The sequence below is a fragment of the Schistocerca piceifrons genome, chromosome 3 (assembly GCF_021461385.2).
Source record: "Schistocerca piceifrons isolate TAMUIC-IGC-003096 chromosome 3, iqSchPice1.1, whole genome shotgun sequence".
Taxonomy (NCBI): Eukaryota; Metazoa; Arthropoda; class Insecta; order Orthoptera; family Acrididae; genus Schistocerca; species Schistocerca piceifrons.
In genome coordinates, this window is record NC_060140.1 from 421146425 (window position 1) to 421162855 (window position 16431).

General features: G+C 42.2%; 1 protein-coding gene across 1 annotated transcript in view; it reads right to left on the minus strand.

Annotated features, from left to right (window-relative positions):
- Positions 1–16431, minus strand: part of LOC124788709 (cytochrome P450 4C1-like) — an 84780-nt gene that overhangs the window by 33096 nt on the left and 35253 nt on the right. Inside the window, exon 4 of the mRNA XM_047255989.1 lies at positions 785–1015. Coding sequence (XP_047111945.1) covers positions 785–1015 — 231 coding nt within the window. The remainder of the gene's footprint in view (positions 1–784; positions 1016–16431) is intronic.

Below are 16431 nucleotides of genomic sequence, written 5' to 3' on the forward strand. Positions count from 1 at the left end.
TTTCATCTGTTATTACTTTTATCTTGTAATTTCATGAACCGACACGTTCCATGACCTTGGAGATTTGCTCCTCAATTTGATCTTACGGAACTTGACGTGTAAATAAACAAATAAAAAAAATAACTAATCTTTCGTTAAGGCATGGCACCGGTAGTTGTTGTATGCTTCCTTTTGTTTTTGCGTTCAATAGGAAATATAGGTACAAAAATCTCCACCTTATTCAGAAAGCAATTCCTTACATTTTCAAGGAAAAAGCAATAATTCCTATTGAAAAGAAGACATGTATGGGGAGGTGTAAATATTGACCAGCCATCAGTGTAATAAGTTACAGTAGCAAAGTCTGACACGATTAATTGTTATTAGATAAATGGAAAGTCTAGTAAAAGCTCACCTTGGGGAAGTTCAGTTTCTGTTCCGGAAAGATGTAGCAAGACACTAAAGAACGCTGACCCTATAACTTATCTTAGAACACTGAAAAGGCTGATCTGCAGTTATAGTGTGTGTTTAGAGAAAGCTTGGGTGTAGTGCTTTATATTATCTTCATTTTAACTTTCTATTTCGATCCTTTATCAGAGTTCTATTCTGGTGAACTTGCTATATAACATACAAATACAAAAAACATAAATATATACATACAAATATGCTATGCTGACCTCTTACTGGATGAGTTCAAAATGATCGCTGTTGATGTCTAGAAACTTCTCTTATGTCTTAGATGTTAACGAAACATTATGGTTATGTGGCGCGAGTTACAACTAATTTATCTTCGACAGCTTCCACTCACCTCTTCATGAACTTCTCCTTCTGATATCTCCATGTCTCTTCGACGATCCAACAGGACGTCCATCAGAGAGCTCCTCTTGTACAGCATCGTCCCATTTCTTTTCTTCTTCGCCATATTTATTATCTGTCCCACTAATCCATTTATCAGACCAATTTGTCTTCTGAAAGCACGACCTTCCGGCGTCATTGAAACGACCCATTCCATTTGCATCCAGGGACGGAAAATTCTCTTCTGTTACAACAGACAAAGAATGACACATTTTTATCACTTAATTGCCATATTTAAAATAATATTAATTCCAATCAAGTTTTGTAAGTATACGACCTTTCTAAAGGATACTGGGGCTCCATATTAAAGTACTGAACCTACTACAGAGACATGATCACTTCATTTATTTATTTTCTTATCATAAGATTGCTTAACGAGATGTAACGACATCTGCAGATACCATAGTCGTTAGGGGTAAAAATGCTGTCCCCCTCACAGAGTCAATAAATAAAAAAACATTAATAAAAATACAAAATGGAAATCAGATAGTATCTAATTACCTTTCTAAAGGAAAACTGAAAAAATACAGAATAAATGCGAAAGGTGTTTCTATAAAGTCGGCTAACCCTGTCATTGAACAAATAAAAAGAGAAGATACAAATAAAATATCTTTATTGGGCTTCAGCTTATTCACGATACCCATTTGTTACGCTACTAATGTTAAAGGTCACTATAGTCCTACGTTTCTTTTGTGACTAATCGAGACTTACCATGCATCTTTTTGGTGTCGGAATATTTGACACAAGATTATCTTCCAGAATGACACTGAGGTGCCACACTCACAGAGCAGCGGGGAATAGGAAAGGATCTGCAACTTGAGTTAACTAATATCAGGTAACTTTAGTTCTCTGCTTTAGCTGCATGCTGAATGTAAATTGTCTATCACCGTTATTAAATGTTATTTTCTGTACAACGAAAGAGGGAGGGAGAGAGAGAGAGAGAGAGAGAGAGAGAGAGAGAGAGAGAGAGGTGGAGAGAGACAGAAATCTCAATCCTCATCAGAAAGAAATTATTGTGAAACTTCCTGGCAGATTTTAATCTGTTCATCTTTCAAAACTAACGGGAAGTACGTTCACCCCAAACATCATGATAAACTTTTCTTGTGTGTGTGTGTGTGTGTGTGTGTGTGTGTGTGTGTGTGTGTTGTTTGTGCGTATGTGCAATAGTCCGTAACGTACGAAGACGGAAAAGAAGAATGTTATGGAAGATGGTACATGAACTGAAGTCGTATTTCTCTCTCTCTCTCTCTCTGAAGATCTCAATTAGGCATGAGAAGGACGCGCTTACACCTGCAGACTGCACTGCATCGGCAACAGCTCCAAATTTCTTTTCTTGCAGAACGTCTATATCACCAACAGAGCCATTCTTTTGCCGTGCCTGCAACGTCGGTTAGATGCACCTGTTGAACACTATCGCTATTCTTTGAGCACACTCTGAAGCCGTCGGCACACTGAGCGTGCTGTTGAACGTCAGCATCGAACGTCCGTATTTCAACGTGCTGCTGTACATTCAGAAAAGATGCGGCTAGCGCATACGGTACGTGTGCCCCACCGAGGTATAGCGATCGCAGCGCTCTCCAGCTGCAGTTGTCGGCTGTATCTGGTTCCCACATCACACTGTTTGCGACATGGACGAGCGTAAAATCACTTCGTTAGCTCTATTAAAACCCACATTTGCTCTCTTGTTCATATGTTAGTCACGTTGTTATGTCAGTAGTACACATAAATAGCAGCTTCAACATCCATGGACATGTTATAAGGCAAAAAGTACCAAAGCCATCGGCTTATAAATGTTCCATCATGAAAAGTACGATACAAATCCTAACTTGATCACTGTTCCTATTCACTAGCAGAATCTCTACAACATGTGAAATAAGAAACTTAAAACAAGAAATTGCAAAATATCTTGCTACAAGTAGTGCAAGCTGTCTTGTGGATTAAACCAATGAACAAACTCACTCCTCAGAAAGAGTGCTCTTATATATACATAACATCGAATATCATAGAATACAATAAAATACTTTTATTAAATTAATAAGAAAGCATCAGGACCTATTAGAAAACGCAATGGCAAGTAATAAAAATACTTGAATATATTTTGACGCGAACCAGCAACACTGCTGTCTTACCAATCTGCAACGCTACTCATTTAATCTCTACCGACAATGACTGCCCTGTAACCATTCTCTGACTGTTACTGTATACGGAAATTTTCAAATTTAGATATGTTATTACATATTAAATTTACCAAATTGTATTAAGAACATTGCTTTTCTTATGGATCCTTTGTATGCCGCTGCCTTGAAACAACGTACTCTCATATAAACAGGTTACAACAGTTCTTTAACTAACAATATGCCGTTTTTTCTTGTCATTTTATTACAACAAATTATACAAGTAACAACGGGTTTTCGAAAGATCCTCAGTTTTCTGATGCTTAGAAAAGGCATTTTTGCGTATGGGATTCAATTTAAAGCCAGTATGGCGTCTCACGATTTTGTACTGAAGAGAGATGGCGTGCACATGGCATTGTTCCACCTCACTTGCCAGCATTCAAACGCACGTTCAGAATATCTGTCACATTATATACTGCTCTGCACGTTCGGAAAGACTCCCAACGTGCTTTTTCCATGCTGTGGTGTCAGGAACACGGCACACTCAACACTCAATGTTCGAAATCACGATCCGTGTGCCTACGGCTGAAGGTGTTAGTAATCTCGCAGCTAACACGTTCAGCAAGCCTTTCTCCCACTGGATGAGTGTGCATCACGATGGGACGGCATTTTGCCCTTCGTGCATTGACAGCAACTCCGAACCTCTAGTGACTATGGAAGTAGCCTGTTTAGGGCTTGGCCGGCCCGTGTGACCGAGCGGTTCTAGGCGCTTCAGTCAGGAACAACGAGACCGCTACGGTCGCAGGTTCGAATCCTGCCTCGGACATGGATGTGTGTGATGTCCTTAGGTTAGTTAGGTTTAAGTAGTTCTAAGTTCTATGGGACTGATGACCTCAGATGTTAAGTCCCATAGTGCTCAGAGCCATTTGCACCATTTGTTTAGGGCTTGATGACGTGCAGTGTAGCACCGAAACCGGTCGCATTAAATAAACGAACTTCAAAACAAAACACAGCTCAAGGTCGTACCGTCAGTCATCAGGATGAAGGTAGAGCCCAGCACATTTCTCCCCAAGATGTGTACCGCACTACTATGAGCATCTCTACACTAAGCTGTCAAAACGTATTGCAGCTACAGGAGGCTACGCGATACAGTTTTTCAATAGGTGTATGAATCTGTGATGATGAACGCACACAGTAAAACACTTATATCATTGGTGACTAAGGATACAAAGAATTGAGACCTTGCTGCAAACTTTTCATTTTTGCGTATGTATCACTTTTGTTACACTGAAACGGCAGTTTACGCATCGATATTAAGTATTTATTAAATCGGAGAAACTCTGCACTCAGCTGTCTGGCGGAGTTGTGGAGATTGTTTCTTCACACTAAAGAGGTTAAGTTGAAACGTGTTAGTCAAGTGATCGACTGACACGTCTTATATATCACTGCTTTTTATTCATTTTATCGAAAACCGTATCGTGTTTCTACCCGTTGATGAATATCTGGTGCTGATAATATGCGTGATTTCCGTGATTGTAAAGATCAAACCACTAACGCAAGCCTTAATTTCCCTCTATCACCGTAGTTAACTGCATGTCCTGTACTTGTTGTGCTATATAAATCTGACACAGTCTTGGATAGGTCCTCAAGGAAGGAGGCGGCAGCTGGCCCTTGGAGCGAACAGGCAGCTGGTAATAACTGGGCCCCTGCCAGTAGTGGTAGTGCCCCGAACACTGGGTGTCAAGTAGACGATTGCAGGATCCTGCATTGTCTGGCCCGGTGCCTGTTTGGGGCCGGTGGTCAAATTTTCGCCAGCATCGACCACGCGCTTTGGGTTCCGGAGTCTGTCTAAAGAGGGCCAGTATAACGAACCATGTCGCGCGTCCGGCCAGTGCAAAATAAGCTACTTTTGCAAGTCAATTTATCTGCTCAAAAAACACCTGGGTGCAATTTTTCGCTGCTAACGCATACTACAGGAGCTAACACATACTAGAGGAGCTAAGAGACTTTAATGTACTCTTATACTGTGTGACATTTCACTGTTATGATGATGGGACATACTTTGACACATTCTGGAAGGTTGCTCAAGATCTTGGACATCAACGTGACCAATGCTAAATGAAATGAAATGATTGTATGGCATTATTGGTTCATTTTACCGATCATCCTGCTATCAGATAACTCACCTTCTGAACAGTTCAACGAAAACTAGAGTCTCATTTCAAGTAGGTACTCCATTCATATAACTATAGTTGGTGGTGACTTCAATCTACCCTCGTTATGTTGGTGAAACTACATGTTTAAGGTCGGAGGTAGGCATAAAACGTCATCCCAAGTCGTTCTGAATGATTCTCAGAAAATTATTTTGAACAATTAGTTTCGGAGTACTCTGGAGAGTGTTCTACCAGTAGTGGACACCGGTAGATCCTAAGGAAGATCTCAGCAGAGGGGTCGAATAGTCGATTATTTTAGAGGAAGTATGACGCGGCCTAATAATCCAGAAGATTTGAACTTCAGTGACAACGGCCACGAAAGCCTGGAGACTTACATAATATCTGGCGTTCTCAAAATAAGTGTTATGGGCCTTCTGCCGTTTCTGATATACATAAACGATTTAGGAGATTTTTTGCCGATGACGCTGTCATTTACCTTCTTATAAAGTCATCAGATGATCAAAACAAAATGCAAAACTGTTTAGACAATGTGTCTGTATGTCGCGAAAAGCAGCAGTTTACCGTAAATAGTGGAAAATGTGATGTCATTCACATGGGTACCTAAAGGAATCCGCTGAATTTCGATTGCACGATAAATCACACGAATCTAAATGCTGTGAATTCAACTAAATGCGTGGGAGTTACAGTTACGAGTAACTTAAGCTGGAATTGTCGCATATATAATGTTGTGCGTAAAGCAAACCAAAAATTACGATTTATCAGCAGTACACTTACAAAATGCAACAGATCTACTAAAGAGACTGTCTACACTATGCTTGTACGTCCTCTTCTGGAGTACTGCTGCGGGGTGTGGGATTCGCAACAGATAGGATCGACAGAGGGCATCGAAGAAGCTCAAAGAAAGGCAGCTCGTCCTGTACTACAGCGAATTACGGAGAGAGCGCCACTGATATGATACGTGAATTGAGATAGTAATCATGGAAACAAAGGCGTTTCTTGTTGCTTCAGGATCTCCTCACGAAATTTCAGTCACCAACTTTCTCCTCGGAGTATGAAAATAATTTGTTGGCGCCCGCTTAGATAGGGAGGAATGATCATCATAATAAAATAAGCGAAATCAGAGTTCACACAGAAGTATGTTATTCTTCATGCTGTTCGAGAGTGAGATGATAGAGGACTACCTTGAAGATAGACACTTAACTGTAAAGTGGAGAGTAATCATGTATATGTAAATGTAGATGAGACCCTTCTGATGTTTGGATGCGCAGTGCAGGTCTTTTTATTTGACCCACTTGCACTACTTGCTCATCGATAATGGTGAAATGATGATACAACATCCAGTCCCCAAGCGAATGGAATCTCCGACCCAGGCGTGCATTGAGGGCAGGCCATCCACGTGGCAGTCGGCCACGCTGACCACTCAGCTACGGAGGCGGACAACCAAAGATAATTACTCATAGTCAGATTTGTCAAACAATTTGACTGGTATTATCCTATCACGTCCACATCGATATTAAGTCCATATTCCATATAGGTTGCTGTCTAACGTATGTAACAAGAAAGCCACGAGTTATATTAAAGGAATGAGTTAATACAGTACAAGTCCACCTGATAATTTTCCGTCTATCTCAGACTGACGCCCAGGAAAGTGACAATGAGATTTTCATTGTTGGAACTGGAATATTATCTCATAAAAAGTATCCGGACATCTACTAGTTGACATTGGTATAGAGTGTGTCCACCCTTCGCCTTTGCTACGAACACTTTCAGTGAGGTGTTGGAATGTCAGTGGATGAATGGTAGCCCATTCTCCTCAAGAGCTGGTACCGATGTTGGGAGTGAAGTAGACGTTCTGACTCATCCTAAATGTTTTCCATTGGATTCATATCCAGTCCATTTCAGGAATTTTATTGTTCACAGACCATTTCCTCACAGACGCTTCTTTGTGACAGTGCGCATTGTCAGGCTGACACAATCACAGTCCCTAGACTGTTCCACTAATGTACGCAGTACACAGTGCTATAAAATGTGTTCATATCGTTTTTCATTAAGCGTTATCATAAGCGCAAGAAGGGGATCACACCCTAACCATTAAAAGCACAGCCATACTTTAATACCACGTCGTCCTCTGCACTTCATTGTTCTCACTACACCCGGTGGCAGGTAACGTTCTCCAGCATTCGCGAAACCCAAACATTACTGTCGTATTGCGACACTGCGTGATAAATCACTCCAAAACACTCGTTTCCAGTCATTCACTGTTCAGTGGGATTGTTGTGTGCGATATCTCAAGCGTCGTCGCTTCACGTTGACTACAAAAACGTGTTGCTTATGAGGAACTGCTCGACCATTGTACCCTAGTCCTTTTATCAGCCTACTCAAACAGCCACTGCGATAGCTAGACTGATGGAAGTACGTTGGAACTGAGGAGTGGCTCCTTCCACTGATTTCATGCCATTTCTACCACCTTCTTCGGCAGTGCTCGGCGGTTCCTGATCGTCAGCACGTGAGCTCTGACTGATCTTGATTTAGCTGTGATTGTTTCTTTTCGTTTCCACTTCACATTCATATCACCAACAGTTGACTTAGGCAGCTTTAGGAGGTTAATATGACCCTGATGGGTTTGTTACTTAGGTAACATCCAATGACTAGTCTATGTTCGATGACTGTGACCTCTCCTGATCGTTTCATTCCGCTGTTACTGCTTCCCTGCTCAAACTATAACACTCGTTGCCTGATTTTGTACCGGTAGGTCCGCCTATCGTGACATCTAGTAGTCAGTTACGCATTAATAAGGGTGTACGGATGTTTCCTTATCAGGTAGGTATTCCAAATGTTTGTCATAGAAAGCTATTAGCCATTTTGGTTTAAATATTTGAGAATAAGGTAGTAGGAAATTTCGTAAATTATAAATACCATCAATTTAAATGGGTTACATGTATGCAAATGAAACCAATGTTTATATATTTTAATTGATTTAGTTAGAACAATGACTTCTTTTATTTTAATTCATACCAAATGCTGCATTACTTTAATTACTACATCTAACTACAACATGCCACATACTGTTTACAGTTATTAAACACAGATACTGTAAATGAGATGAGAAATCCGGATAACGTAATCAATCCACTATCACCCATCAAAAAAAAAAAGGTTCATCACCGCGATTCCGAGAGTTCCGGAACCTGTACAGAAAATTGGAATAGAGATCAACATAAACATCATTTCCACCCTTTTTATTGCTCATGAAAACCACACGTTGTATGTTGTACCACCATAGAGCGAGACCTTCAGAGGTGGTAACCCAGATTGCTGTACATGCCGGTACCTCTAATACCCAGGAGCACGTCCTCTTGCATTGATGCATGTCTGTATTCGTCGTGGCATTTTACCCACAAGCTCATCAAGGCACTGTTGGTCCAAGTTGTCCCACTCCTCAACGGCGATTCGGCGTAGATCCCTCAGAGTGGTTGGTGGGTCACGTCGTCCACAAACAGCCCTTTTCAATCTATCCCAGGCATGTTCGATAGGGTTCATGTCTGGAGAACATGCTCGCCACTCTACTCGAGCGATGTCGTCATCCTGAAGGAAGTCATTCTCAAGAAGTACATGATGGAGGCGCGAATTGTCGTCCATGGATACGAATTCCTCGCCAATATGCTGCCGATATGGTTGCACTATCGGTCGAAGGATGGCATTCCGCTACGGTCGCAGGTTCGAATCCTGCCTCGGGCATGGATGTGTGTGATATGTCCTTAGGTTAATTAGGTTTAATTAGTTCTAAGTTCTAGGCGACTGATGACCTCAGAAGTTAAGTCGCATAGTGCTGAGAGCCATTTGAACCATTTTTTTGATGGCATTCACGTATCGTACAGCCATTACGGCTCCTTCCATGATATCACCAGCGGCGTACGTCGGCCCCACATAATACCACCCGAAGACAGCAGGGAACCTTCACCTTGCTGCACTCGCTGGACAGTGTGTCTAATGCGATGAGCCTGACGGGTTGCCTTCAAACGCGTCTCCGACAATTGTCTTGTTGAAGGCATATGCGACATGTATCGATGAAGAGAATGTGATGTCAATCCTGAGCGGTCCATTCGGCATGTTAGACCCATCTGTACCGCGCTGCATGGTGTCATGGTTGCAAAGACGGACCTCGCCATGGACGTCGGGAGCGAACTTGCGCATCATGCAGCCTATTTCGCACAGTTTGACTCGTAACATGACGTCCTGTGGCTGCACGAAAAGCGTTATTCAACATGGTGGCGTTGCTGTCAGGGTTCCTCCGAGCCATAATCCGTCGGTAGCGGTCATCAACTGCAGTAGTAGCCCTTGGGTGGCCTGACCGAGGCATGTCATCGACAGTTCCTGTCTCTCTGTTATCTCCTCCACGTCCGAACAAGATCGCTGTGGTTCACTCCGAGACGCCTGGATACTTCACTTGTTGAGAGCCCTTCCTGGCACAAAGTAACAATGTGGACGCGATCGAACGGCGGTATTGACCGTCTAGGAATGGTTGAACTACAGACAACACGACTTCTTTCTGGTGAAATGACTGGAACTGATCGGCTGTCGGACCCCCCTCCGTCTAATAGGCACTGCTCATGCATGGTTGTTTACAACTTTGGGCGGGTTTAGTGACATCTCTGAAAAGTCAAAGGGACTGTGTCTGTGATACAGTATCCACAGTCAACATGCATCTTCAGGAGTTCTGGGGACTGGGGTGATGCAAAACTTTTTTTGATGTATGTATAATACTCGCTGCCTGCTTTTATACCGATAGTTCCGCTACTTGTGACATCTGGTAGTCAGTTATGCATTAATAAGGGTGTCCGGATGTTTTATAATCAGGTAGATATTTCAAATGTTTGTCATAGAACGCTGTTAGCCATTTTCATTTAAATATGTGAGAGTAAAGTAGTAGGAAATTTCGTAAATGATAAATACCATCAATTGAAATGGATTACATATATGCAAATGAAACCAATGATTATATACTTTAATTGATTTTCCTTAGCTATCACAATGACTTCTTCTATTTTAATTCATAACAAATATTGCATTATTTAATTACTACATCTAACTGTAACATGCCACTCATTGGTTACAGTTCTTAAATAAATCAAATAAATGTCGTGTGACTAGGGCCTCCCGTCGAGTACACCGTTCGCGGGGTGCAAGTCTTTCGATTTGACGCCACTTCGGCGACTTGCGCGTAGATGGGGATGAAATGATGATGATTAGGACAACACAACACCCAGCCCCTGAGCGGAGGAAATCTCCGACTCAGCCGGGAATCGGATACGGGCCCTTAGGATTGACATTCTGTCGCGCTGACCACTCAGCTACCAGTGGCGGATCAATTCTTAAATAGAGATACCGTAAATGAAATCAGTAATCCGGATAACGTAATAAAACCATTACATTGTCTCCCCAGCACGGTGTAACAAAATGCTTATTGCAACATGGTTTTTGACGATACGTTTCCAAAAATGGAAGGTAGAATGGCATCTCAGAATTTGTAACAGTGAATTTAGGATCACGACGACAAACTTTGATCTGGATGGCTATACGGAAATTTGAACGTTGCTTCTCCCGGAAGCGACTAAAATGTGCGTACCACCACACCAGCTCGTACGGGGCACATTAGAAACATAACCGTAATCTATAACTGCGCATCAAAGATAATGTTGGTACTGCAACTGGGGATTTTTGTGAAAATACAGAACAGAGCAATTTACTCCTAGAGGTGAATTTTGTATCGACGGAACCCTATCTACGAAAGTTATTGTTTTCAGAAGTTACGAGGTGTGGGGAAACCTGCACTGATTACGTGGAAATCAAAGTGAAGTACTACTAATTACGCGAGCATATATGCCAATAATTCGCCCAGTGCGGAGGCTCTGTTACGCTACACGTGAAAGACAGTCTAGTGAACAATATCAAGTGTTTCTATTGGCAATCGACAGCGTACGACATGCTGCACGACTCAAAAATATCGGTACCAGAATAATCTGGTGTATGGTACTGAAGATAAAATTTACTTTCCCATCCTCTTAGTTTCTATACACCCCAGAGACTATCGGTTATAGTCTGCTTCTTCTTAGTGTTCGTAAAATATTCCTGAAGAGCACTGCATAATGATTCGTTTGTAATAAGGTTACCGTAATTTGTATTCTACTCTCATTGTTCATTGTGAAGATTCGTAAGTTTTAGCGGCGCGCAATTATGAGGTTAACCCTTTCAGTGGTGCGTGTTTCTCCCGCTAACAGCAGATGAGTGAAGGTCTTCATTAACAGTTCACCCTAAGGCTCCGCTTGAATGGTCTTTCACCTTTCACCAAAGTTCATAGTCCCACAGCATTACAAAAGACCGGATGTAGAAAGTAGAGAGTGTGGAACGGGGAACTAACGGCTCGAGATCTGGCTGCGTAAGTGGCCTACAGACATACTCGCAACTGCTCACTTGACACCTCCAGTACCGCCTTCACATGTCTACTTAGACCTCGGACGACGATTACTTGACCTGTTGCAACACTATAATGAAGAAAAAGATTCGAGGAACAAGAGCATTAACTGAAACCTAAATCGAAAGATAAGATACGGATATTCTCACACCAACTTTTAAACAAGTTTAAATTACAGTCCTAACATTGTCATTATTATCGGACAATGGATGAGAAGGAGCATTTAACCTTTTTTTGTAACAGTCTCTCTCATTTAATTGATGCAACAAGTATGATTATCGAGTAATCTGCAATGCCACTGGAAGGACGGGCAGCAACTTTCCATGTTTTAGCTGTTTCATTATCATTACAACACGACTATCCCGATCCTTTAAAAATGAAACTTTTTTCTTTTCGTTTTCGGACATTGTTACTCAGGTTCATGTTCCTGTTGCATCATGGACGTCGCATTTACTGGTTTTAATTTAGAAATTCATCGCTTACAATGCATATAGTGTCTTTTCTTGTAATATTTGAGTTCTATGAACTGAAGACGCTATTCACTCTTGTATATGCGACCAAACTGTTCGAGCACATTACGATCAGTTGTCCGAATTCCTCAGCAAACCCATGTCCTAGGATCTCTCTACTTGTTAGATTAGAAGTCGATTCATGGGGTCCATACATTAGCAAAAACTAAACCACATTACTTTTAGTGTTTTTAACCAATACCTAATTGTTTCGTGGGGTACGCAGAAACACTGAAAGATATGCACTACATGTACAGAAGACCGTCTACTGCATTTCGGTTCTCCTTTCCTAAACGTATATTAAATAAAACAAAGACGCTGTATTTTTTCATAATATATATATATATATATATATATATATATATATATATATATATATATATATATATATATATTATCTTTAGCCTTCATTATTATAGACGTTGTACTGTACAATACCATATGTAGGCATTCGGGAGAACGACGGTTCAATCCCGCGTCCGGCCATCCTGATTTAGGTTTTCCGTGATTTCCCTAAATCGCTCCAGGCAAATGCCGGGATGGTTCCTTTCAAAGGGCACGGCCGCCTTCCTTCCCCATCCGCCCCTAATCCGATGAGACCGATGACCTCGCTGTCTGGTCTCCTCCCCCAAAAACCAACCAACCAAACATATGTAGATTAACTTACTACACTGTTGTTATTGTGATTCAAATTAGTATCTTAACTAACAATGGAACTATGCTACTTCTAGAGTGTCTAATGCGTATAGGAATTTGAAGTTTGAGTAGCTTTAGCTGTTACGTTTAGCAAATTATCTTGGCCTAATGACGAGTAAGTGCGCTCGTTAGCGTCACATATAGCTAATAGCTGGGGTATATTAGATTAAATATAAAAATTTTTTCTTGGTATTGATTGATGAGGTGAAAACTTTGTATCAAACAGCTGAAAACGTACGCATATTGGCAAAATAAGTATGTTACATGTAACATCAACAATGGACCGCGCGTTGCTTTGTGCTGAAAGGGTACGATTTACTAAATGCTGATAAAAGACAAATTCTAAAATTAAACTTTTAGCAACGCTGTATCGTCATAGACAAATTGGAACTCTTTTTGTGTGTGTATATCATACTGTGGATCACACTTCACGCTAATAAACAAACACCACTGAACACGGTGGGTTGAACACGATAAACTGCAACCGAAAAACGCAAAGACAATCTCATCTCCTAGTAAGTAAACGGCCAGCGTGTTATGGAGTGGATAAGGGGAGTCCTATCGATAACCTTCCAAGGATAGATGTAATGTGCACCCTGGAAAATCACTAGCAAAACTACAGTGACATGAAAGTGGACGTCGAAAAGTAAGTGTATATTTGGGGTCTAAGAAACACGAAGTTTCATTCCTACACTATCCTCATGATGCAGCCCATTTCGAAACCCTGCAAGACTAGAGAGTGAGTCATAAACCTTACAAACGATGTACGAGTACGTAGCTTTGCTTCTTTACCTTGAAATAGAATCTTTGGACAGGTTGCCAGATTGACTAAGAGAATGGAGCTGTGTTCTGTACGAGCAGGGCTTGAATCCGCGTCTATTCATTATAATTCAGGATTTTCTTGGTTATAACGCCTGGATGGCATTTTATAATGACTACGGACAATTTCCCCTGCGTCTCTGTAATTATTCTGATGTAGACGGACCGCTAAACTGTAAAATTCATTCCTTTCTCAATTAATAATTCTTCTTTTGATATAACAGAATGGTATGATTTATTCAGAAAAGTCCTTAGTTAATTCCCTCTGTGCTCATGCAGTTCTTTTTGGATACCATCTTTAGTGATTTCGACCACAATGGAACGTTGAATCGTGACCAAATAGATACTGCATTCTAAAGAAATTCTGCTTAGTTGTGCAGTTGCACACAAGCATAGAACTGTAAAAACCACACATATCATGATCCAGAGTCACACAGCACAATCAGTTTTCAATGATAGAAAGCTCTTTTGACCGATGTAAAGTGCCTAATAAAAAGAGTGAAGCACCCAAGATACACTGAAGTGCTAAAGAAACTGTTGTAGGCATGCGTATTCAGTTACAGGAACATGTAAACAGGCAGAATATGTCGCTGCGTTTGGCAACGCAAGTGTGTGGTGCAGTTGTTAGATCGGTTACTGCTGCTACAATGGCAGGTTATAAAGATTTAAGTGAGTTTGAACGTGTTGTTATTGTCGGCACACAAGCAATGGGACACAGCATCTCCGAGATAGCGATGGAGATTTTCCCGTACGACCATTTCACAAGCGTACTGTGAATACCAGGAATCCAGTAAAACATCAGATCTCCGACATCACCGCGGTCGGTAAAAGATCCTGCAAGAACGTGACCAAAGACGACTGAAGAGAATCGTTCAACGTGACAAAAGTGCCGACGCTTCCACAAATTGCTGCAGATTTTAGTGCCTGGCCATCAACAAGTGTCAGTGTGCGAACCATTCAACGAAACATCATCGATATGGGCTTTTGGAGCCGAAGGCCCACTCGAGTACCCCTGATGACTACACGACACGAACCTTTACGCCTCGTCTGGGCCCGTCAACAACGACAGCGGAATGTTGATGAGTAGAAACATGTTGCTTCGTCGGACGAGTATCGTTTCAAATTGTACCGAGCAGATGGACGTATACGGGTATGGGGACAACCTCATGAATCCATGGACCCTGCATGTCAGCAGGGAACTGTTCAAGCTGGTGGAGGCTCTGTAATGGTGTGGGGCGTGTGCAGTTGTAGTTATATGGGACCTCTGATACGTCTAGATACGGCTCTGACACGTGACACGTACGTAAGCATCCTGTCTGATAACCTGCATCCATTCATGTCCATCGTGCATTGTGTCAGACTTGAGCAATTGCAGCAGGACAAGGCGATACCCCACACGTCTATAATTGCTACACAACGGCTACAGGAACAATCTTCTGAGTTTAAACACTTCCACTGGCCACCAGACTCCTCAGCAATAAGCATTATTGAGCGTCTCCGGGATGCCTTGCAACGTGCTGTTCAGAAGAGATTTCCATCCCCTCGTACTATTAAGCATTTATGGACAGCCCTGCAGGGATCATGGTGTCAGTTCTCTCCAGCACTACTTCGGATATTAGTCAAGTCCATGCCACGTCATGTTGCGGCACTTCTGCGTACTCGCGGAGGCCCTACACGATATTACACAGGTACATCAGTTTCCTTGGCTCTTCAGTGTACATAGTCGAATGTCAATATTATTTTGAGCACTTACACACCATTGGTGGATATGTAAATGATCAGAGCTGCAGTTATCTGTAACAGGTGGAACGGTCATTTGAGAGTGTTAGTGTTGTACTTTTCTGGTGTTGTTACCAGGTTCGGTGAGCGATATAATGAGCTTCAACAGCATCACATACTGAGTGACACTGTGAACTCAAAGAGATGTTGCGTACCAGTGTGAAACAGGGTTATCAGCACTTGATAATTTTAAAGGGACCTCATTGTGGGTCGGGGTCGTGCAATATCCGGATCTGTGGCCCGACGCTGGGTTGCATGGGAAAGTGAGGGAAGGCATAATCGTCATCAAGGTTCCAGTCGACCACGTCTGACCACCACAAGAGAGGGTGTGTACCAAGCACTTCACATCTGCGCTTGCCATACGAGATCAACTAATGGAGTCCATGAAACATTCTGTTCCATCCCGTACCACTGGTCGAGGACTATTAGCATCAGCCCGCATCTCGTGGTCGTGCGGTAGCGTTCTCGCTTCCCACGCCCGGGTTCCCGGGTTCGATTCCCGGCGGGGTCAGGGATTTTCTCTGCCTCGTGATGGCTGGGTGTTGTGTGCTGTCCTTAGGTTAGTTAGGTTTAAGTAGTTCTAAGTTCTAGGGGACTGATGACCATAGATGTTAAGTCCCATAGTGCTCAGAGCCATTTTAACCAGCCATATCAGCATCAGTATTGAGGAAATACTGTCCCATTACAGGTTTCCGTTAACATCACAACACAAACGGCTATGTTTCTGGTGATGCCTTGACTAGGAAGCATGGACTGCTGATTAATGGCATCCCACTTTGTCCACGGATGACTAGCAGTTCTGTACTATCCCGTATGACCATTGTCTACGAATACGGCGGTGAATTGGGACGAGTCTCGAACGTTTCGTTGTTTTGGAGAGGCACAGTGATGTTACTCCTGTTGTCACGGTGTGGCGAACCGTCAGGCACGATTTCAGTTTACGGCTGGTTGTGATTGACTGAACTCAGACTGCACAATGGTACGTCAGGAATGTCCTGTGTCCATATGTGTTACTTCGCGCGTGACAGTATCGTGAG